A 23,770-nucleotide genomic window follows, 5' to 3' on the forward strand; every position below is an offset into this window, starting at 1 on the left:
TAGTGTGTATGTGTGTGTGTGTGTGTGTGTTGCATTTTCATAGATGTTCAACGAAGGTCAACATATCTGATAAGTTTGATTATACTACTTCTTACCCGCTCACATATAGGCAAAATGGTGTCAAGTGAATTTCATTTTTGGATGGATACCAGAAATATTGGACCCTCTTCAATATCATCAGCAAAGCTTTAAATGTTTTCTCACACCATTTAGAACTTCTAAATGGTAAACAGGAATATTAAATGGCAACAGAATACTTTTAAGTCTGTGTCTGCATTTTTTTAAATACCGTTCAGCATTTTCACAACGCATAGGTTTTTCTATATGCTGCTGAATGACATTAACGAGCAACAGGAATTAATACATTTTCAGCTGAAGTTAAGGCAATTAGTATTGAAATAGTATACAACTTGATATCTGATGTTTGCCACATGTGAAAGCAATGAAATGTCTGAAATGTGGGAGGATTCTTGGATGAATGTAGTTTACTCAACTTAGTCTTCTACCAATGAAAGCAGGAGATTTCATACGAGAGGTTACATTCATTTTTAATGGAAATTTTGCAGCATTTATTTTACAAATTGGTCCAAGCAAAATTGTGTAGTATAAATGTATTTAAAACAAAACAGGTTAGCTCTAATGTTTAAAAATAGGAAGATATGACAAACTGTACCTTTTGTGTTTTTGTTTTAAAGCATCAGAAACCAGTATTACTGAAACGAAAACTGCTAGCAGAATAGCCTTAACCATTTTCAGGTTCAGATAACTTTCTGTGAAATACTTTCAGGAAGTGAATAAGATGGTATATTGTCACATCAGTTACTAACTGGTAAATAATTTTTCCTATTTTTAGCCTCGGCAAGAAAGTCTGTGAAAAGTACTTTGAAAGCATGAGCTAGATTTCTTTAATCTGATTTTCTTTTATCAGATTTAAACCAAGACATACTTTGAAATTTCATTTTATATCATAACTGAACCATGTAAACAAGGTTGTTTAATGAATAATAAAAACCTTCAAGATGGACTGACTTGAATGGCTTGAAAACTCCGAAGATTCATCTTTAATATCATCTTGTCGTCTTTGGACAAGGCGGGAGGCGCGCTGTTTGTACAGCTGGTGCATTGCTGTTTCAAGTTCGTTAATCAGGAGCACCTGTAAAAATATAATACTTCGTAATAAAAATATTTTCAAGTGTTTAATTGTATGGGATGCCACACTATTCCAAAGTGTACTGCTGCACTTTCAGTTTACTATTAACTGTTTAATGACTGAATCTTTAATAGCAATAAACAATACTAAAGTTCCCTAACTAGAAGCAAACTATCAAGCCTGTACAAAAAAATACAGAAAAGTTATAAAGCTACCACACATTTTCATTAGCTTGCCCTCAATATCTGCCACATTGGAACAATGGTTAATTTGGAATAGTCTGAAAGAAAAAACACTGTTTCCAAAACTTTTTTATATAAACACTGACAGATTATTTTTAGATGACTAAGCAGATTGCAAACCATAATAAAATTTAAGTCTCTTGGAAGCTTTTTCTTGATTGTGAACAAACAAACAAAAACCGTTATAGAAGCCTGTTGGGATTTTCAAATACTCTGAAATGTCTCCTATCGATTTCCTACCCGGTTTTAGGCTTCCAATCAGGTTTCACTACCTCAAATCGAGCAATGGGATCTGTCAATTCTGCAACTTCCCTGGCCTTCTCTCATAATACATCACCCCTGGAAGCATATCTGCTCGTAGCTGATCTTCAAAAGGCTAAGCAGTGATGGGTCTAGTTAGTACTTGGATGGGAGACCAACACGATATCCTAAGGGTTGTAGGTAACACTGGGAAATAAAAAAAGGAATTCCCAGGAGAAAGAAAAGGCAAATTACATCTCTGCTGTTACCCAAAAATGCATGGATGTTTATCAGCAGCTTACTTAAAGTTGACATGACTACAATCTAATACCTGGATTTGAATATACTTATTTGAAAGTTATTTCTTTTAGTGAAATTTATTTGGAAGCAGATATTCCTATGTGGGTGACTACTGGTGTGGAGAAAAATTTCTAGTATTGAAATGAAGTTTCAATAATAGAATTTAAAAATAAAAGGAGATGGGGAAAATGTGAGAAAAATCAGTACGATTCTTAGTTTGTTGAAAATTGCTGAAAAAATTAGAATTTATTTCTGTAAGCTTTTATAGGGAAACAATACTCTCTTCAATTTTCAGACACTACGTTTAAAATTTTATAAGCACAGCTATTTCTAGCATGGAATTTGATATCAGAATTCAGAAAGTTAGTTAAGCTATTAACACACAAGGATTTTGTTATAAGAGGAAGTAGCAAAGACAACATTTTACCCAAAGAAAATGGGTAAAACCTGAATTTGAATAGAAAAAAAATTCTCACTCTGACAAGGAACTTTTTTTATTAGTGCACTTTAAAAAAACAGTGAAAATATTTTTAAGAAACCAGAAACCTGATTAAATGCAAAACCCCGAAAGAACACTTGCAATTACCATCAATCAAAAAGTAACTATTATATCTAGTGTTCACATTAGATCACAGGATTTCATTGTTGCTTTAATACTATTTTAGTATTAGTAGTCTATTCTTATCTATGTTGACAATAGAAACTGAAATATGATCTGCTAAAACAGGTTATCAAATAATCCAAATCACATGGATAAACTTTATATTTTCACAAATGTTACTCTTGCTGATTTGGTGTGAATAAGACTTAAAATTCAGAAATAATTTAAGATTTCTTTCCTTGCCTCTCAATTTGAATTTTGTCAATCCAAGCAAGAAAATGAAAGAAACATGCGAAGAGAGCACAAAGAAGAGAGCAGCACAACTGATGCATAACTCACTATTGTTCCATATACAGAAACACTTTTTGTGAGAAAACTCTGTCCCACATGCACCTCACAATCCATAATGCACAATAGTGATGTGATGTATAAAGAACTTATCTGAAAAAGGTATCATGAAACAGTCTAAATCACACTGATAACTACAATAAGCTTGTTAAGCAGATGTTTCTATAGAAGATAAGTTTAATTATGTGCATGTTCTCCTTTTTCCCCATTTCTTATTTTCTGGAAAGATTTGAAAGTTAAATTACAGCAAAAGAATTCTTTCAAAATCTATAAGCTACAGACTAATAATTGTAAAATTAATTAATATAATATAAATCTGGGTGTGGAGGGCAAAATAAAATCCTGCTGATTCTTCCTTTGGGGAAAAAATACACCATAATCATATACATGTTCAAACAGAAACATCTAAGTAGCCAATACTGAGTATTGTTTATATTTTGGCTCCTGCTGTATGAATGGTTTTACTTTCTAAACCAATCTTATAAATTACATTACACATGCATCTGTTTTTCATTAACACAGCATTTGTCTCCTTTCTCTCTCAATTTCCCAAAAGTCTTCTTGAAAGGTTTTAAAAATGTTTTCTAACAGCAAAATATGTGAGGCTCGGAATTGAGGTAAGAAAAATCACGGAAAATTGGAGGGAGGGGGTCTCCCCCATTTGTAGACTAAAGAGAATGACTTAGAAATTGTATTATGTCCAAAGTCTTTGTTATAGTCGTATTTACTCTCTAATGTTACTGTTGTTGTGATTTAAATATTTCATTGATATATTTTCCCCCTAACTACAAATGTTAGACTGGACTGCCCATGCACATAACGAAGATAATAAATCCAACAGAAAAAAACAAATTTAATACAGAGATAAAAATTAAAAAATTCTTACTCATTTTGATTGTGTGTTATTGAAATAAGAAATGTTTATATTTGGAGTAACACATAATCAAATTGCAGTAAATAGTATGATTTAAAATTAATTATAAAGAAATGTTCCAGTAGCAATTACATGTTCAGCTACCAATTGCACAAGCACTAAATAGTGCAAGCACTCCCAGTAGGGAACTGTGCAAATATCTATGAGGTAATTTACACAAAGAAAATCAAAGTATCAGATTTGATACACAAAGATGAAAACTGATTTTTTCCTTTTGTACTAGCAGAAAAGAACTGAGACAATATATACTGAAGTAAAATATATACTTTTTGTGTAATAAAAAAAGATGAGAGCAAGTCCTCAATTCATGAGGAATATAATGGAACCTGCCCACTACATACTGATGTCATGACAGCTGTTAAATGAATGTGATTGCCTCACTATACAACCCCATCCATGCTCTCCCTAATGGAATTGTTAAAATGAATGCATGGGCTATTAAACAGATCATGGGGGCCTCAGAGGCCACAAGGCGGCCTTGGAAGACCTAATACAAGCCCTGTCCTGGGCTTCTAAGGCCTCCCCTACACCGAGGCACCCTGTGTTCTGCTTCCTGCCCTTGGGGTCTCCGTAGGCTTGGACTTACTTCCTGCCCCCCCGGGCCTCACTCCCCCCTTCTCCCTCTGTTACCCCTCACACATTTACCTTTTGAAGATCTCTGGATCTTGGGTTAGGGAAGAAGGACAGGCCATTCCATTACTAGTCCATAAGACGCAATCCCAGAAGCGGCCATTTTCTGAGCAGCTACAATTCAATGCAGATGCTCAGAAAATGATGTCTGCTTCCAGGATTGCACTGCATGGCTCAGCAAAAGAGCCACTTGCTATGTTTCCTAACACGAGCAGCCTGTCCTCCTTCCCTAACCCAGGCTCGGGAACTCTTTGAAAGGTGAACAAGAGAGTGTGAGGCCCAGTTGGGTGGGAAGCAGGTCCAAGGTCTGTGGCACCCAGTGTGAGAGATGGAGGGGAGATAAGACAGGGGAGCACTACAACATCCCTGCAATAGGTTATAAAGGTAAACAACTGTGGGGATACTTCAGTGGCCATAACTTTGGGACCGGGTCATAACTAGCTTTTGGAGGGTCCGCATAACTTTGACCAGTTGTAAGTTAAGGACTACCTATATAACTACTTATTCCATCGTGTGTGTGTGTGTGTGTGTGTGCATGTACATGTACGTGTGTGTATACATACACACACAATTACATATTATACACTTTATAGAGCACATATTAGGTAGGACTCTGCATAAGCAGTTTAAAGCCTTAACCAGGTTCCTATTTTCTTCATAGGACGACTTCTTTAAAAATAATTTTAATTTAATTTTTGTTTTTTTTAAGCTTTAAGAAAACTATCCTATACTTACAGTGCAAACCTGTGCCTATTTATTCAGAAGTAAATATGTAATAGGATTTACACAGTTCTGCAAATACTTGCGAACTTTGACAAATAGACATCCTTGAACAACCGCAACATCAAGTAATCAGTATAGATATATACTGACAGGGCTTTTTTTCTCATAGAATGCTCAGAATGGAGTTCCGGCACCTTTTTTGGATGGAACCTTGTTGGGTAGGCAAGGTGGATTGTATGACATGTGTGAGTTCCGGCACCTTTTTCTTTTACAAAAAAAGCACTGTATACTGAACTGGGTAAAATCAGGTTTTGAAAAAGTCGGATGGTATTTGACACAAAGCTTCAGATTTTAGAACAAGAGGCACAGGATAACTGTTTATTTTACAATCTATAACTCTCCTTGGAAACCAACATGAGAACTCAACATGAAAACAGTCGGGCTGATTTTAATGTTCTTAATTAATTCTAATTGGAAATAATTGGTGCATACACCATTTATCTGGATCCAACGTTTTCCTGCAATTACCTTGCGATGCCTCAAAAACCGCAAAATGTAACTAAAAAAAGGATTGGAGCACAATTGTGACTCATAATGGTTTTCTGGAAGAAGGTATCTTCTAAGAGTTATAAAGCTGGGATCAAAAGCTTATTTTCTATTTCAAGAACTATTCCAAAAGTTAACTTACTATGCTTTTTTTACGACCTTTAAAGCCAAATCTTCAAACACGTGCTTTCACTGGCATGTATAAGACAACATGTTTGAGCACAGAGTAAACTTCGTTACTGAAAAAAGATGGGATATATTTTGCATTCTTACCTTTTCACTGAAACACTCAAGCAAGTCTTGGACATACCCTCGCATTTCTTGCAGAAATTTATACCGTTCACCAATACCCCCAGAAGACCCTTCTAATCTTTCAATTGTCTTAGTAGAATCATCACGGTTTTGCTGATGCCTCTCGTGTTGTTGTTCATTCGCTTTGTGAAATTCTTTCATTGACTCCAACCTAAAGGTCAAGAACACACGTTTACATCCAAAAGCACAGTATAAGTTACAGTATATACAACACTGGGGGGAGGGGGGGTTGTACAGCGAGAAACAATCCTAACAATGACAAGGTTAAGTTGCTTTCAGGCGACAAAGCACATTCCTTATTTCTATTACAAATTTGTTTTATTTACTTGTCAGGTAGGTTGCTTGAATCACAACTTTTATATGAAGAATCTTGTAGGATCTTCAAGATTAAATTTTTATAACCTATCTTGCTGTAATTGCATTTTTCTTTTTAATTTAACTGTTATGGTTTATTCTGTTTCATTAAATAAATAAAACAAGACCCCCACAAAAGACTAATTAATTGTGTGAAGAGCTTTCTGACCCAGGAAAACTATAGTTTCATGGTAGAATATCACATAGCTGCTATTTTAAGGCTATTTGTCCAAAGGTGCTTTTTCAAGACAACAGCTTCTTGGATGAGAAGTGAAAAACAAGGAAGTCTAGTTGCCTTTTGAAAAAGCACCTTTGGAACAACCATGACCTGGATGACTGAGAATCTCCATAGACAATTAAGGCTATTTGTGTTCCTATAAAACATTGACTAACCAGAAAGCTATATACTCAAATACATGTTTCTGTTATTTCTATCTCCATTCAGCAAATATCCTTCATATTTACTACTTTGCTCTCACCTATTCTCAGTTATGATGGATACAACCCAGTGATTTTTGGCGTGCAGTGATTTTCTCTCAGCTCATGGTTTAACTGCTTAGATAAAACTACATGATTTAAAGACAGAAATAATTTTGGCTACTTCTGCTACTTTCTCATATGGTGTCTTACCTACAGGAGTATCACTTTCGCACAGTACTCAGGACCCTTAATTCCTGATGGTTTCAGTAGAAATCAGAGAAGCGTACAAAAATCATGAAAGGCAATTTGTTGGAGGTTAACATTAAGTTTGCAAATAGTTAACCTTTAGTTTATCATTTTTTTTACTAATTTTGTTCACTTTCAAACTATAACAAGGAACGTTATAATATATTCATAAGCCTGAGCAAATATTTAGTGTACTGTACAGTATTTTTAATTTCCAATTAAAATATAGAATTTAAAACTGTTACCTTTTTAGAGTTTGAATTGCTTAAATTCTTATACAATCATTATATAGCAAGTTGAAAACATCACTCTTTCATTTTTCTTAGTTACAAAACTATTTTTCCAAGAAGACGTACCAATCTTCAAGATGGTTCAAGCTTCATTTCCAGAACAGTAATGTGAATAGCCTATTGAACAGTTTTTTCTTACGTTTTACAATGCAGGATCCAGTCTGTGGGCTTCCGTTGATGAAATTCTGAGCTGCCCCCCAGACTGAAACCTAGAGGACAGGTCTTACATTTTAATAAGTTGATCTGCCCTACCTGTCTTTAAGCTGTTTCTTTACCAAATCAATAGTAACAGGAGCCATCTCATTACTGGGGGCTTTGAAAGGTATTATGTTATCTGTTTTTTGAGACTTTATCTCTGATCCATATGCAGCATATGTGTAGGGCATGCCATAAGATGAACCATAAGGCATTGTCTGGTAAGCATTCTGGTAGTAGAGGTTATTCACTTCAGCAGGTTGACTTGCTTGAACCTACAGGAGTCAAACATATATATGTACAGACATATAAAAACTGGGTTTCTGTAAACGCTATTATAAACCAAGAATTTTTTTGTTGAAAAACTAAATTACCAATTTAATTACGTTCCTTGTGCAAAGCAGTACATATCAAAGAAAGCAACACTTGAAAACAATCACTAGGAAGCAGAAAGCATCAAAATAGCAGCAACAACAAACTTCAAAATTACAGTTATATGTCTATTCTTTGGGACAATTAGTTTATGGGGAATCACTTTGATGGGGGTGAAGAATACTGTACTACCTAAAGTGAACTGCTATCATATGCACCATTTATGTTTCTTGCCAGTGTACTGACTGGTAAATGAGCAGGAGATGGCATTCACCAGTAGACCAGGGATTACCAATTGCTGAATCTTATGCTAAAGTATTAGTATTGAATAGTAAACAATTAGCACAAAATACTAGAGTAAAAATGCCTTAAAACTAATGATCAGTTAATTTGAAGACATTAAAGCAACTTGTTAGCATGGGATTTAGCTCATTATATCTGACTGTTATGAAAAAAAGAATGTTTATATTTCAAAATTCCATTCTAACAAGATTAGTGGGAACATCTTCATGTAGTGATTTTTCGCATCATCAAGTAACACAGTTTCAGCATACACAATATTGAATACATGCACCCACACAATATTGAATGGATGGGTGGGTGGATGGATAGATATCATTTAAACTAGAATGATAAGTTACAACACATTGTATACATTTATTCCTTTGTGTGGTCTTAATATACTGAGACTGGTTGAGCCTACAGCATACTTATTAATTGTGCTGTATGGAAATCTGACATAATACAATTTAGCAGAATCCAAGTTAATTTCTTTTAGTGAATTACACATCACTGAACTTTTTGATTTCAATGACATCTATGTTCAGGTAAGCCTAATTCTAACCAGAGGAGACAGGGTGAAATGAATTGGTCTATCCTAAGTTTTCACAGGCAAAAACCCTCTGCTACATATGTTCCTTCACAACTTTCTCTTTCGTTTTGGCAACTAGGATTATGTGGCAATAGCTTGGATCAGCTGTTGCTAAAACTACCATCTGTTGCTCTGAATCTTAAAATATTTGAATACGTGCCTGAGGTATATTAATGCCTTTCCGTATCTGTTCTTGCTCCCACCGGCTTAATTCTTCATCCTGTTCTCCAGCAATCAGAGCTTCATCATCACTTCCCTCAATACCTATACAAAGGTAAGTGTAAGAATATAGACTAGTAAAACCAGTGCTTTTTTTGTAAAAGAAAAAGGTGCCGGAACTCACACACGTCATACAACCCGCCTTGCCTACCCTACAAGGTTCCATCCAAAAAAGGTGCCGGAACTCCGTTCTGAGCGTTCTATGAAAAAAAAGCCCTGAGTAAAACTATCAAAATTAAATATTGAAAGCTTTATTGTCTCTCTGATTCTTTTTCAGGGTGAAATATCAAGAATGTCCTGGTTTCTAGAAAAGAGCTGCTATTCAGGGCATATCTGGCTTCTGGCTTCATCTGAATTAATTTTTTTTAAATAGTCCCATAAACTTATTTGGAATAAAAATGGTAGACAGTTGCAATTCGTTTCAAAGTATGCATAATTATCTAAGAAGGGGAAGAGTAAACAGGGATGGAAAAGAACACCAGGGAAGGTGATAAGGTTGCATTTTGGTCAATCTGTCCTTTATTACTAGTTCTCTCTCGAGTAACTATTATATGAACAAGTAGCCACATTCTAAAAAGTCCAAAGATACTTATCAAAAGCTTGAGGATTCCTGCTCTAGAACTGCTACTCGTATTCTACACTGTGCAGAGCACTGACTTAAGTACCTTTCTGAATTCTGTATGATGAAATGGAATTCAGCTAACCACCAGAATTCTAATTTTTCCAATGACATAATGCGTGTTTTTAATATTTAAATAGATAAAAACAAGCAATTTTATAGAAGTTTTAAATCACAGTTTAATGCACAAGCATAAAGAAATTATAGCTGTTTTTAAAATTGGTCATAGAAACCACTGTTTCACTATTAGCCTACCATCATCATTAATATACATCCCATATTTCAATTCAATCACTGATTTTCTGATCTGCCTTGCTCAGGATGCCCCAGTAGCTACTGCAGGTTATATAGTGTGTTATTTTACAACCAGCAAGTTTATAGCAAGTTATTGGGTTATTAATCGTAGTGTCCTGTCATAAATTCACTGATGGCAGGATCCAGAGGTGTGTGTATACATATATATACATATATATACATATGTATGTATGTATGTAGATGTATACAATCACCAAAATAATTCTGCAAACCAATATGATGCTTGTCTTTTAGTCTACTGAACACCTGGGGTTCCATATAAACTATAATCAGTAGCGTCTTTTAAGATTTACCATACAAATTCATGGAGGAGTAACTGTTCAAGGAAAAGTATAAAACTTCCCTAACTGGTTGGTTCTTTGAGAGTGGTCTACAGATAATCCAATTCTCTTCTAGTTACTGGAAGAAATTCTTCTCATGTCTGGATCTAACTCAGGCTGACAGATAAAAAGTGCAGAGGGAAGCCATGTAACAAACTATGATTAGAAAACAGAAGACCAAAAACTAGATCTCCTTGAATTGTTTGATTCAGATGTATTGTCAAATATGGTCTCCTGTAAATCTGGAAACTTCAATCAAATTTTGGTGACCCAGCCTCATCAAATCGCCAGGTATGAAATAACCCATTCAGAAACAGATGAACTCCAGAAGGCTTTTGGAAGGTATTTGAGAAGGGTAAGAATGTTTCCTCTGCCTACTTGTGTGAGTCAGCACCATATTTGATTTTTGTGTCAAATGCTTTACATATTCATAGCAAGTATTTAAAATGTAATTTCATTTAGCTTTTTTTCTCTTCTTAAAAGTTTACCTATTTCCTCTGCAATCTTTTGTCTCTGGGACTTCTCTTTCACTGAAAAGACTATTCTTCGCTTCTCATCATCATCCTCATCATCACTGGCATCATTTTCATCTTCTCTCACAAGACGCCCTTTACCAGGATCATTGTCAAGGGGAAGAAAGTCACCAAGTTCACGAGCCATTTGGCGCTTTTTCCTAGCAGCGTGAATAAAAGCAGCATCTGGAATTTCTCCTGAGGGGGAAGATTGTTAGGTTTTAAAAGTTAGCAGTTATATCTGATCATAGGGTCTACTTGTTGCACTGCAACTCTAACTGAAAATTTGCATCAGAAAAATAGGCAAGACACTACAACTTTTCTATCAACATGACCGGTCCCCTCCCATTGCTTGGCAGCCATTCCCTCATTCTCTTTCAACAGAGAACTAATACACTACTTGCAACTCTGTGAATATGTAAAGATCTAAAGTTATTTGAATATTTGAATAAAAAGGTAACATATCAGATCAGAAAATGTAAAATTTAGTATCAAATGAAAGATTTAAGAAAATAATTTTGAACACATTGAATAGAAACAAAAATTTACAAAATTATATGCAACCTTAAAAGATGCTTTTGTCCAGAAAAAAAACCTTTTTAGAAGATATAATAGAAGAAATAAGAGACTAGCAGCTAAATAAATTTACAGTGGTACCTTTGAAACTCATCAAATTTGATACTCAACACATTTTGACATGAAAATTTTGTCCTGGTATTCATCATTTGTTTGGTACTTAACGCACAAGCTAGAACTTGACGATGTTGGCTGCTTTGTGACTCACATTATTCCTTATGGCAGGGCTTTTCAACCTTTTCACCCATTGTATCACTTTTAGGATATGGCAACATCCAAGAACCACCAGTCGCCTAGCAAGGTGTCAAAAACTTGATGACCAAAAAAAAAAATAAAAATAAAAGGAAAAAAGTGATGAAGTACGGCAGCGCTCTTCCTCATGTCTGAGGTTTTCATTGTTGTGAGCATTTCTGTTGAGGATTGGCAGTGGGGGTGGGGTAGGAAGGTGTTTGGTTTTTATTCCCCCCCCCCGCTGGGTGGTTGCAGCAGGTTTTAGTCACTTCACATGACCCTGAGACAGTATGACCGTCATAAATATGAATCAGTTGCCAAGCATCTGAATGTAAATCACAAGACCTTGGAATGCCGCAACATTCCAGCTGATCGGCGCTTTTTCTGGGCTCAGCGGATGTGCCAGGATCAGCACCGAGCTCCAGCTGGAGCCTGGTGGTGATCCTGACGCTTCCACTGAGCCCTGACAGTCCTGCAGCTCCAGCCATCTCTCACTTAGGCTTGTGCGGTGCTGCCACCGGTTCAGCTCATTCCCCTCCCCTGCTACCATTTTTCTAGGATGGCCGCGTACCACCTGCCAGGTGCCAATGTACCACAGGTGGTGCCCGTACCACTGGTTGAAAAGCCCTGCCTTATGGGAATACTTTGTTTGGTACTCTTTATTTTGGAAATCAATGCACCTCCTGGAACCAATTAATGATGAATTACCACTGTACATTTGAATTACAACTAAATATATCCGAAGTAAGAAATAAAATATGTAGCTTTTTAAAACATAAAAAATTGGCAAAACTACAGAAAAACATACCAACAGAAATAGAAACAGTTCTTTTCTGGAAACAACTGGAAACAAGTATCTCTTCTAACAGTACCTTATTGTCTGCGTGGATTTACATTATTTTTACCTATCAAGCAAGGAAGAATAATTCAACCCGTGAAAAATATGAGAGAAAATGTGCTAACCTGGACGAAGAACATTTAGAGATGACAAAGCACTGGAAAATGCTCCTGCAGCTTTTGTTTTTTCTTCTTCCTTCTCACTTTCCACTTCCATTTCTTCTTCTCCTTGTTCACTATTTGTAGCCCCATCTTCCTGAACTGTATCTTTAAATAGTCCTAGTTTGTCTGCAGTTTGTTCATCTGTGAAACAAATCTATTCAGTACTTCAAATCTCCTTATGGAAAAGTTATTTACACATACTACATTTACACATTTCATTTCATTACAGTGAAACATTACATTAATTAAAACAGCATACATTGCATGTGTGTTCATCTAAAATACGTTTTCATAGAAGTGAAATAATTGTCAAACATGAGATATTTCAATTCTCCTGAAAATTTGTTTGGGCCTGCATGCACCAAGGTAACCAAAGATTTCACCTATTCCCCATTGTAGAATCGGTACTTCTGCCCTATTGTCTGTTTCAGAAAAGTTTGGGCAAGAGATCCAGTTAATTTAGACAGAATGTGATGCAACAGGAATTAATTAGGAGAAATATCTTTGACTGGGAAAATGCCTATGCCCAATTATGAGGGAATGCAGTCTGCTTTATAATTTATTCAGTGTTCTCTCCTTTATAATTTATTTCCCCACCTTCCTGGTTGAGGACTGCAAATGGGAGATTTCAATGCACAACAGAACACGGATCCAATCCATAAGCAATTTTATTTTGTGCATGATAAAAATTCTCAAATTATATACATTAGAGATAGAAAAAATCCCTAGAATCTCTCACTGCAAATATGATACTGCAGCTGATATATTGTTTACCCTATTATCTTCCATAGTAGTATATTATTATTTAAAACAATGCTGTTATAAAAATTACAAAAAAAGGTTGTTTATCATATTTAGCCTCAAATCTATTCCAATGGCGAAAAAACTGTATAGCTGCTGTTTACACAGATATCTGAAGGCATGTTACCACATATAAATTAGGCATACCTCCTTGGACGGTATTTTCTCAGTATTCTTAGTAAGGGTTTATCAAAGGAACTAACATTTCAAGATGTCATTAAACTGAATAATATTCCTAAAATTTGAAATGTATTAACTGACGAACAAAGGCTCTATTGTGATTGGATTATAATAAAAAGACATGTTCTCAGAAAGGCACCAAATCTCAAAGATTGGTTTAAAGAAATGTGTGCACTTAGCGCTTGAATTGGCTCTTTACTGCTGCAATGGGAAAAAACCCAGTCGCTATGGTCCTGTGTGATCAATGCCCAGTTTGTTAAGCAGTTTAAACACTGAAGTGTAATAGTTCTCAGAAAGGCACCAAATGAATACCAAATTACTATTGTGTCAAATGGCCAGAATACCAGAACATTGCGGCAAGTTCGAGTAATTGCTGAGAACACAGTCAACTCAGAAAGTTTCAAGCGCAAAGCAAAAAAAAAATATGTTTTTTTGCCTCATGCAACTTTCTAATATGGACAGTTAAAAAGAGGATTTTCTGTGTACTGACTGGTATCTTTGAGAAAATATAATGAAAATATTTAGTAGGTGTATATTTTTTTTGTTGTGGGGAGGACATTTCACAGGGCGGGGGTTGTCTTCCTAGACCAGGGATAGGCAACCTTGGCTCTTTTATGACTCGTGGACTTCCAGAATTCCTGAGCCAGCATAGCTGGCTCAGGAATTCTGGGAGTTGAAGTCCACGAGTCATAAAAGAGCCAAGGTTGCCTATCCCTGTCCTAGACCATCATTCAGAATTCTTTAACTGACAGGGTCTGCAGCATACCTTCCCTGTCTGACAAGATGGGACGGGTCAACGTAAATCAAATGAAAAGCAACTGTTATGTGCCCCAACTATTTCGAAAATGCTGCTTATTTCTTTTTCAGAACTGTCCAAACGTTACATTTATTAAGTATCATTAAATGCGCACTGAACATGTATTAAATCCAATAGACTGAAATAGCTATAAAACTTTAATGGAGAACTATAACTATTTTTAAAATATATAACTAAGATTACCATCTGCTGAAGAATTTGTTTCTGGTTTTGTCTTTGATTTTTCAAGATCTTCTTTGTATTCTTTCTTAAGTAGCTTTACTATCTTTTTGCTGTAACTTGATTTCTTCACTTTAAAAACTTCAGTTTCTTTGGGGAAAAACACAAAAAATAATAAATTAAAATTGTTAAAAATATGAAGCAAAATAATAATACTTAATAACAATAATTACTTAATAAAACTTAATAACTACTTAATTTTAACAAACAGAAATTCTGACGCCACAACAACTAATGCAAAGATGAAGAAATCCTGATTTGGGCCAAATGTAACCTGTTAGATTTCTCCAGGCAAACTGTGAAGTTTCAAGTGAATTGCCAAACCTTCCACTAGGGATGTGGAAAATTCACTGACTTAGGAACAGAACATTCAGGGAGTTCCAGCACAGACTGGCATTTTTCAGAAGAAATACGCTGAACCACTTAAGGTGTTTCAGACATACTCCACACAAAACAGTCTCTTTCAGGACCAGACCATTCTCAAGACACAATAAACCGCTTTCAATTTGGAAGTTTTATTTCAAAACCTCGAATTATCCCAAAACAAAATGGTCTGGTTAGAGGTTAGGTGTGATTAAGTGGGAAACGAAACTCTCAACACTTTTCCAAAACTGTTCCATTTCCAGAAGAACAAATATCACATATACATACTCTCTGCCTCTCAGTCTGTTGTATGCAGGATGCAATCTTCCCCTATCCCTCTCATGTGCAAAAAGGCAGTGCCTTAATTCTAATATGGAAAGATGCTGGGAGAAATCACATCTTTATTCTTTCAGCCTAGAAAAGACAATGTCGTACTTTGCTTGGAAGATTAGGACAGGGCTTTTCAACCAGTGGTACGGGTACCACCTGTGGTACATTGGCCCCTGGCAGGTGGTACGTAACCATCCTAGAAAAGTGGTAGCGGGGGAGGGGAATGAGCTGAACAGTGGCAGCACCGCACAAGCCTGAGCGAGACACAGCTGGAGCTGCAGCGCTGTCAGGGCTCAGCGGAAGCGCCAGGATCAGCGCCAGGTTCCAGCTGGAGATCGGTGCTGATCCTGGCACTTCTGCTGAGCCCAGAAGAAGCGCCGATCAGCTGGAATGTTGCAGCATCTCCAGGGTCTTGTGATTTACATTCAGATGCTTGGCAACTGATTCATATTTATGACAGTCACAGTGACCCAGGGTCATGTGAAGTGACCAAAACCTGCTGCAAACACCCAGCAGACGGGGGGAATAAAAACCAAACACCTCCCATCCCACCCCCACTGCCAATCCTCAACAGAAATGCTCACAACAATGAAAACTTCGGACAGGAGTAAGGGTGGGCAGGCAGGTGTCTTGTTTGGCTGTGGCTTGGGGGGCACTTTTTTCAGTGCCATGGCAACTTCGAACAGTCACTTTCTTTTCTTTTTTTTTGGTCATCAAGTTTTTGACACCTTGCTAGGCGACTGGTGGTACTCGGATGTTGCCATACCCTAAAAGTGGTACAATGGGTGAAAAGGTTGAAAAGCCCTGCATTAGGAGTCTTCCTAGCCATCATATGAGGGAAACACCGGAGGAAAGGCTCCTTTAACAAATTCAGAGATGTGTGAAGCCAAAGAAATTTCTAAACTAATTAAGCCATTTTATGGGAAGGATAAGCTTGCTTATATTTGTATAATTTGTAAAACATGGGGGCTCATTATGAAGACAGCTACTCTCATTTGCTAAACTCAGGAAAGAAATATACTTTTTTGCCTTAAATCAGTTAAACTGCTCTAGGTTGTAAATTACTACAAACTATAAGCTGCTCTTAAGGGACGCGGTGGCTCAATGGGTTAGGATGCTGAGCTTGTCGATCAGAAGGTCGGAAGTTTGGCGGGTCGAATCCCAAGTGCCGCATAACAGAGTGAGCACCTGTTACTTGTCCCAGCTTCTGCCAACCTAGCAGTTCGAAAGCACGTAAAAATGCAAGTAGAAAAATAGGGACCACTGCGGTGGGAAGGTAACAGCGTTCCGTGCGCCTTTGGCATCTAGTCATGCAGGCCACATGACCACGGAGACGTCCTCGGACAAGCGTTGGCTCTTCGGCTTTGAAACGGAGATGAGCACTGGCCCCTAGAGTTGGAAACGACTAGCACGCATGTGCGGGGGAACCTTTACCTTTACCTTTTAAAAGCTGCTCTTGGTAGTCTCTCTCCTAGTATAGCTACTGAGATGAGATATCAATATGGGAAAGCATAAGAAGTAAAGGCAAGGAGAATGAAGGTGTTGAGGAAAAAGAATTAATTCTCCTGAGACTGCTAATCAATAGGTGAATAATAAAATTAGGTGGTATTTACAAAGCTATAAAATAATATCTGGAAAATTATCTTCATGACTCTTCACCAGAAACTGTTGAAATTGAAAAATTTACTAAAAATTGCTTTGACTCTTATTGCTTAGTACAAGCTACCAAAAGTTATATAGTTTTTAAAATGTAATATTTAGATGATTATTTTGGACATTCTTTACAATACAGAAACAGGATTCTTAAAATGGATCCTACAACAGTGAGGTATCAAAAAAAGGTCAGTTTTTCAGTTCCTACTTGCCTAACCTAAAGAGATTAAGGAATGTAGAGAACACACTTTTCAGGATATATCAGGTTGCTGACAGGTGATACGAAAACATCAGCTCTAACGTAACTTTACTGAGCAAAGCCTAGAAACATGAGAAGTACATAAGCCAGGACAATAATTCCATTGAGGCTTACCAAAAATAACAACATATCTATTTTGAGCTGATAAAATAAGCCAACTTTATATTCCTTTTAACAATCTTGATCTTTAGGCCCTTCAAATAATGGCTTAGTTTAGAACTTGATTTCTCTTCCTTTTTTTCTTTATCCCTTCTCATAAAATTCTTCAAAGCTTTTAACCAGCCTCTTTTATGAATCCAATATAGGAAGATTACCCAGGGCATTCTCTTGGTTTATTTTTGTTTATCTCTTTTAATAATTAAGATATAAGCTGGTTTCTTTTGCATGTTCAATGTAATATCTTTTTCGGTAGCATTCTTGCAGCCCATTATTTTTAAATCCACTTTCAGACCAGTCCCAATCCTGTCAGTTACAAATTGTTCCTCTTCCATTACATCTTAAACATTCTGTCTATAAAGGCAGGCACTCTTAAAAGTAACTCTTGGGTCCACTGTTCAAAAATATCCTTCAATATGTCCAATGTTAAAATATTTTGCTTCAATCTTTATTTGTCAGGCCTGAGACAATATAGCAAAATCCGATCAAGTTCAACTGTTTATTTGCTTACATCTAATAGAATTTGCCAAATTCAACTGCCTTGCCAAACTAAACCATCTAACCAAAAAATATATTCTGAGATTCTAGGGTGTGGTTCCCTTGAACCTCTTTCCTCTCCCCATCCAGTTGAGGATTGAAGGACTTTTGATTTAGGTCTCCCTCTGGGAAAGCTGTGTTGCCCAAACTTTCCCACACTGCTCCTACAGGTGCACATTTCATCACTGTGTTAGTAAATCAAATTTAAGCATTTTTCCACCTTAATTGTAATATTCCGTTCCTTCTGGTTGCCTCTAGTGCCCCACCTCATCCTATCATGTTTTTTTAAAAAGAAGTCAAAACAAAAACATTTTCCCACAGGAAGGATTTTTGTGATTCCAAAATCTTATTTAAAGTCTATCGTAACTTACTCTGTAACTTTCCAAAATCAAAGTTTTAATCACTCTTTTGCTATTTATTCTCAAAATATATATTTTTAAGACCTTAAACCTGTATTTAAAGCTTCTTTTGCGAAGGATTGAAGGAAACACACCATTTTCCAACTTGTGCACACAACAGTTCCTAATAACTAAAAAGCAGTTAATAAGTAATTTCTGAAAGTGAACAGAAAAGGAAGTATATGAAGCCAATGTCCTTTTGAAGGCGCCAATTATGACTTGAGCAAGATGGTTATTCCTTTATCTCCCAGACCTTTAAATCCATCGGAGAATGCTGTCTTGTGGTTTCCTCGCAAGAAGCAACTGTATGTAGCACTGGTGAGCGATCTAAGTTCTCTCCTAGTCATGGGAAGAATTACAAAAAGCTGTTCTATTGGCCAGGTCTTTATTCTACTGTAGTTATCAAAGTGGAGCTCTTTTCAATTTCCCTGGAAATCCCAAGCATCTCAAATATTTATGCTAACTTTCGGTCTCTTCTTTTGAGAACAAAACATATATTACTTATCTTCCTTTCAGTCCCACAGCTGACCTTTCATTGATAATAGCAATATTTAACCAAGAAATTTTGGGAACTCAAGCACCTCTTTTCCACACCTGTAAAACAATTCTCATACATCTGAGGCATAATAAATCCCAAATTTTGCTAAACACGTGCATAATGAAAGAATTTTTCCACACACTTTACAATTCCAAATACTTTGAACTGTATCTCCCAGTAGTGGACATATCATTGGGAGTTATATGACCTAGAGCCCAATGTTTTAGAAGGCACTTGCCTGGAGAAGGAAGATCCTATATATTGCAGTTCAGTATTTTTCAAATTTGGCAATTAAGATGTGTGAATCAACTCCCAGAATTCCCTGCTAGCAGGCTGCCTAAGAAATTCTGGGAGCTGAAAGTCTACACAACTTAAAAAGTTTCCAAGTTCAATATAAATTATGCTATTTTCTAATGTTTCCAACTAGAGGAAACTTAGCTTGGGGGAAAAAAACCAAGAGTTTTAAATAAGGAAAAAAAATCAGGAGTTGAGGTAGTGTGTTTGGAGAAATCTAATACAGGCAGGGACGCGGTGTGGCTCAGTGGGTTAGGACACTGAGCTTGTCGATCAGATGGTCGGCAGTTTGGCGGGTCGAATCCCGAGTGCCACGTAACAGAGTGAGCACCTGTTACTCGTCCCAGCTTCTGCCAACCTAGCAGTTCGAAAGCACGTAAAAATGCAAGTAGAAAAATAGGGATCACTACGGTGGGAAGGTAACAGTGTTCCGTGCGCCTTTGGCGTCTAGTCATGCCGGCCACATGACCATGGAGACGTCCTCGGACAAGCGCTGGTTCTTCGGCTTTGAAACAGAAATGAGCACCGGCCCCTAGAGTCGGAAACGACTAGCACGCATGTGCGGGGGAACCTTTACCTTAATACAGGTAGTCCTTGACTTACGACCACAATTGAGTCCAAAATTCCTGCTGTTAAGCAAGACACTTGTTAAGTGAGTTTTGCTCCATTTCGCGACCTTTCCTGTCACAGTTGTTGAATCACCGCACTCATTCATTTAGTGACACGGTGGTTAAAAGTGAATTTGGCTCTCCCATCCACGCTGCTGATCAGAAGGCCAAAAAAATGGGGTGATCACATGGCCCTGGGATGCTGAGACCATCATAAATGTGAGTCAATTGCCCAGTGTCTGAATTTCGATCACGTGACCACGGGAATACCGCAATGGTCGTAAGCGTGACAAGTTGTTTTTGTTTTTTTTTTAGTTGCCGTTGTAACTTCGTGCCGTCATGAAACGAACGGTTGTAAGTTGAGGACTACCTGTACGAGCTTTAACGTGACCAGGTGTTCGGGGTGGAGGGTGAGAAAGGGGGGGGAAAAATGAAGCACTAGTGCAGGGGTAGGCAACCTCGGCTCTTTTATGACTCATGGACTTCAACTCCCAGAATTCCTGAGCCAGCCAAGCTGGCTCAGGAATTCTGGGAGTTGAAGTCCATGAGTCATAAAAGAGCCGAGGTTGCCTACCCCTGCACTAGTGAAAGAAAAAAAAAAGGCCCGGAGCTGCTGCAAAAGCCGGGATCAGGCGTGCTTACCCTCTTCCTCGTCCTGGAAGCTGAGCAGACTGCGGCTTCCGCGGGGCACCCCAGGCGCGGCCACCGACTCTTTGCCCTTTTTCCGCTCCTTCGGCTTAGAAACGGCAGACACGTGCCCGTTGTTTCCCAGAGGCGGCAGCGGCTGCGAAGGCGGCGGCGTTGGGACAAGCGCAATCGGGGCTGGCGGCGGCGGCTGCTGCAATTCCGGGGCCGGCAAACTGGGGCCTCCCCGGCCCACCACCACCACCTCAGCGCTGCTAAAAGCGAAGGTTCCGCCGGAGGAGGCGGAGGCGGCGGCGGGGGAGACCAGAGGGACGCAGCCTGTCGGCAGAGGCAGCAGCGGCGGTTTAGGGGCTGGCAGCTCCGTCTCTGCCGCAGGCCCATCACTACTCGGCGGCGGCGGCGGCGGCTGCGACGGTAACGCTTCATCTCGCTCTTCGTCGTCGTCCTCCGACTCGTTCCGCTTCCGCACGTTCACGCGCCGGGCCTTGCGGAACATTCTTCTTCGACCGAACTGCCGCCGCTGCGGGAAGGTTGGAAGAAGAAGCGGCGGAGAGAGAAAGAGAGAGAGAGAGAGAGAGACGAGCGCGAAAAAAAAGCAGCAACTACCGCAACGGCTCCAAGAGCGCGCACGCCGCGACTCCTTCCTCGCTCCCTCCCCGTTGCCGCAGCAAGAGCAGCGCGTCACAGCCTAGAAGACATCGTAGCGCCCTCTACCGTACGCCGCCGCTTTTGACTATTTTTCTCTGCGCTGTCACGGGCAGAAGAAGAAATAGCCGACGGGGCTCTACCGTCGAGTTCGCCCTGTTGGCTAGAGCGCCTCGTTATACCATAGACTTCAGGCAAGAGTCACGGCCGGGAGGGTAATTGAAGAAGTCGGCCATTTTGGGACGGAGGAGATAAAAAAAAAACAACGTAGGTGGGGGGGGGGGAAAGGGGAGGAAGGCCTGTGACGCGAGTGGTCCCTTGGCAACGGATGTGGAAGGGCGGGAAAGTCACCAGTATATAGAAATGTCTGAAAGAAAGGCTTTAGAATTTCTAAAATGGGGCGGGGGGGGAGGGAGTGTCATGTTAACGAAGAGCGAGATCCGAGGGATCGCGAAGTTGCCGTTGTGATCAATCGATTGCCTTATACTAATAAAGAAATGAAAAAGAGAATATTCTTGATTGGACACACGAGGAATTTGTATCCGGTGCATAAGCTCTCAGTATACATACGTATAAGCCACAAAGTGATAACGCATAACTCATAAGATACAATCATATGTCATAAGATAAGTGGTAGCCAGCCAATGGTTGTAGGTCAGGGGTCTTCAAACTTGGCCCTTTTGTGACTTGTGGACTTCAACTCCCAGAATTCCTCAGCCAGCCATGCTGGCTGAGGAATTCTGGGAGTTGAAGTCCACAAGTCACAAAAGGGCCAAGTTTGAAGACCCCTGTTGTAGGTAATAGGAAAAGGGGGGGGGACGGGAAATGACGGAGATTTTTGAAATATTGTTTTGGTTTAATATATTAATTATATATATATACAGGTAGCCCTTCACTTACGACCACAATTGAACTCAACATTTATATTGCTGAACGAGACGTTTGTTAAGTGAGTTTTGCCCCATTTTTACGACCTTTCTTGCCACAGCTGTTAAGTGAATCACTGCAGTTAAATCAATAACTTGGTTGTTAATTGAATCTGGCTTCTTCATTGACTCTGCTTGTCAGAAGGTTGCAAAAGAGGAATGCATGATCCCGGGACATTGCAGCCATCATACATATGAGTCAGTTGCCAACTGTCTGAATTTTGACCACATAACCATGGGAATGCTGCAATGGTTGTAAGTGTGAAAAATGGTCATGTCACTTTTTCAGTGATGCTGTACCTTTGAACGGTCACTAAATGAGCTGCTGTAAGTCGAGGACTACCTGTAGTAAAATTCCAGCAAGGGATTTTACAAATTGTTGTTTACAAAATAGTAAGCTACAACTTAATTACTTCTTATTGGAGTGTGCAATACTAAAATCTTGGCTTAGTGGGCTTCTGTTAGAATGAATAAAATTTGGCTTTCACTTCATTCTCATTTAAGTAAGTAATGTCCATTAAATTGAGGGCATAGCTGCTATATCAAGTTTTTACTGCAAAAGTTGCTATACACATCAATTTTGTAATATAGATGGTGTAATGTCAGTTTTAATGATGTCTCTCTGCAACAAGATGTTATCTTAAAATTTTACATCACACTTTTTGTGTTTCAGGGCTTTTGGAGTTACTTTTGAATCAGTCATCCCAACCAGACATCCTAATCAGTCGTCTCAACCCTATGGAGACTGAGAACTGAGAAGATGAAAGAATACAGGAAAAATGATTATGTTGTTTTGATTCCCCAAAGTAAATGAGAATGGTAATTATTTGCTGAATCCTTAAGAAAAAAAATCCACTTGTTTCTAATGTATGGTTTATGCATACATCATGGCAAACTAACGAATATAAAAGAAGAGTATGCATGAGACAATAAGGAGAAACAAGAAGTGCATTGTTGTTATCTAATTGCATGAATCATTGTTTTAAGTTACACCTGGCATGCTAGCAAAAGAAAACAGAAAAAGGAAGATAAAGAATAATCACAGTCCTATCTGATTAAAGATAAAACACTGAAGAGAAGAATTTACAGATACATTACAGTATGCTCTAGTCTTTTGCTTTTCTATGAAAAACACTTTGTTTCATTATTGTTTATTGTACTGTGTTACCCAATATTAAATGCTGTGGAGAGTACATTTTTTTACAGTTTAAAAAAAATGAATAAATTGCTGTTTCACATTCATATTATAATATTTCCACTGCTTCTTTAATAACATTTGGAACTCTTGTTCTGTTTTTGGTTTTGTTACTAGGGGGCAGCAGAAACTCAGTTGCTGATTATTCTGCTGTTTCTTCTTCATAGAGTAGCATCATGTAGGGCAGTGTTTTTCAACCTTTTTTGGGCAAAGGCACACTTGTTTCATGAAAAAAATCACGAGGCACTCCACCATTAGAAAATGTTTAAAAATTTAACTCTGTGCCTATATTGACTATATATAAAGTAATTCTCTTGAATAGGAATCAAATAAACACAAAGAAAGTATTTTATAATTACTTTTCAATTTTTCCCACGGCACACCAGGCAACATCTCGCGGCACACTAGTGTGCCGCGGAACAGTGGTTGAAAAACACTGATGTAGGGAATTTAGCAATCAGACAAGATTTTTGAAAAGTCCCTAACTACAAGACCATATATGTAGAAATAAATATAATTCTATCTAATTATATAGTTAGAAATTGCCTTTGGGAATATTTTTGCATTTTATCTAGCATACTGTAAATACCCCAGCATAAATAAAATTTTGGTCTGAGAAACAATTTCATACAATGTAGTTA

The 23,770-nt window shown here is 38.0% G+C and overlaps 1 protein-coding gene across 1 annotated transcript in view; it reads right to left on the reverse strand.

Annotated features, from left to right (window-relative positions):
* Positions 1-21,060, reverse strand: part of PAXBP1 (PAX3 and PAX7 binding protein 1) — a 33,283-nt gene extending 12,223 nt beyond the window's left edge. Inside the window, exons 1-8 of the mRNA XM_083363102.1 lie at positions 20,361-21,060; positions 14,547-14,672; positions 12,530-12,706; positions 10,736-10,957; positions 8,935-9,038; positions 7,589-7,806; positions 5,988-6,177; positions 1,030-1,153 (exon numbers count right to left, since the gene is read on the reverse strand). Of these exons, the coding sequence (XP_083219228.1) occupies positions 1,030-1,153; positions 5,988-6,177; positions 7,589-7,806; positions 8,935-9,038; positions 10,736-10,957; positions 12,530-12,706; positions 14,547-14,672; positions 20,361-20,859 (1,660 nt within the window). The 5' untranslated portion in view covers positions 20,860-21,060. The remainder of the gene's footprint in view (positions 1-1,029; positions 1,154-5,987; positions 6,178-7,588; positions 7,807-8,934; positions 9,039-10,735; positions 10,958-12,529; positions 12,707-14,546; positions 14,673-20,360) is intronic.
* Positions 21,061-23,770: the final 2,710 nt, after the last annotated feature.

Source organism: Vipera ursinii (genome assembly GCF_947247035.1).
Source record: "Vipera ursinii genome assembly, chromosome: 4".
In the NCBI taxonomy this organism is placed as follows: Eukaryota; Metazoa; Chordata; class Lepidosauria; order Squamata; family Viperidae; genus Vipera; species Vipera ursinii.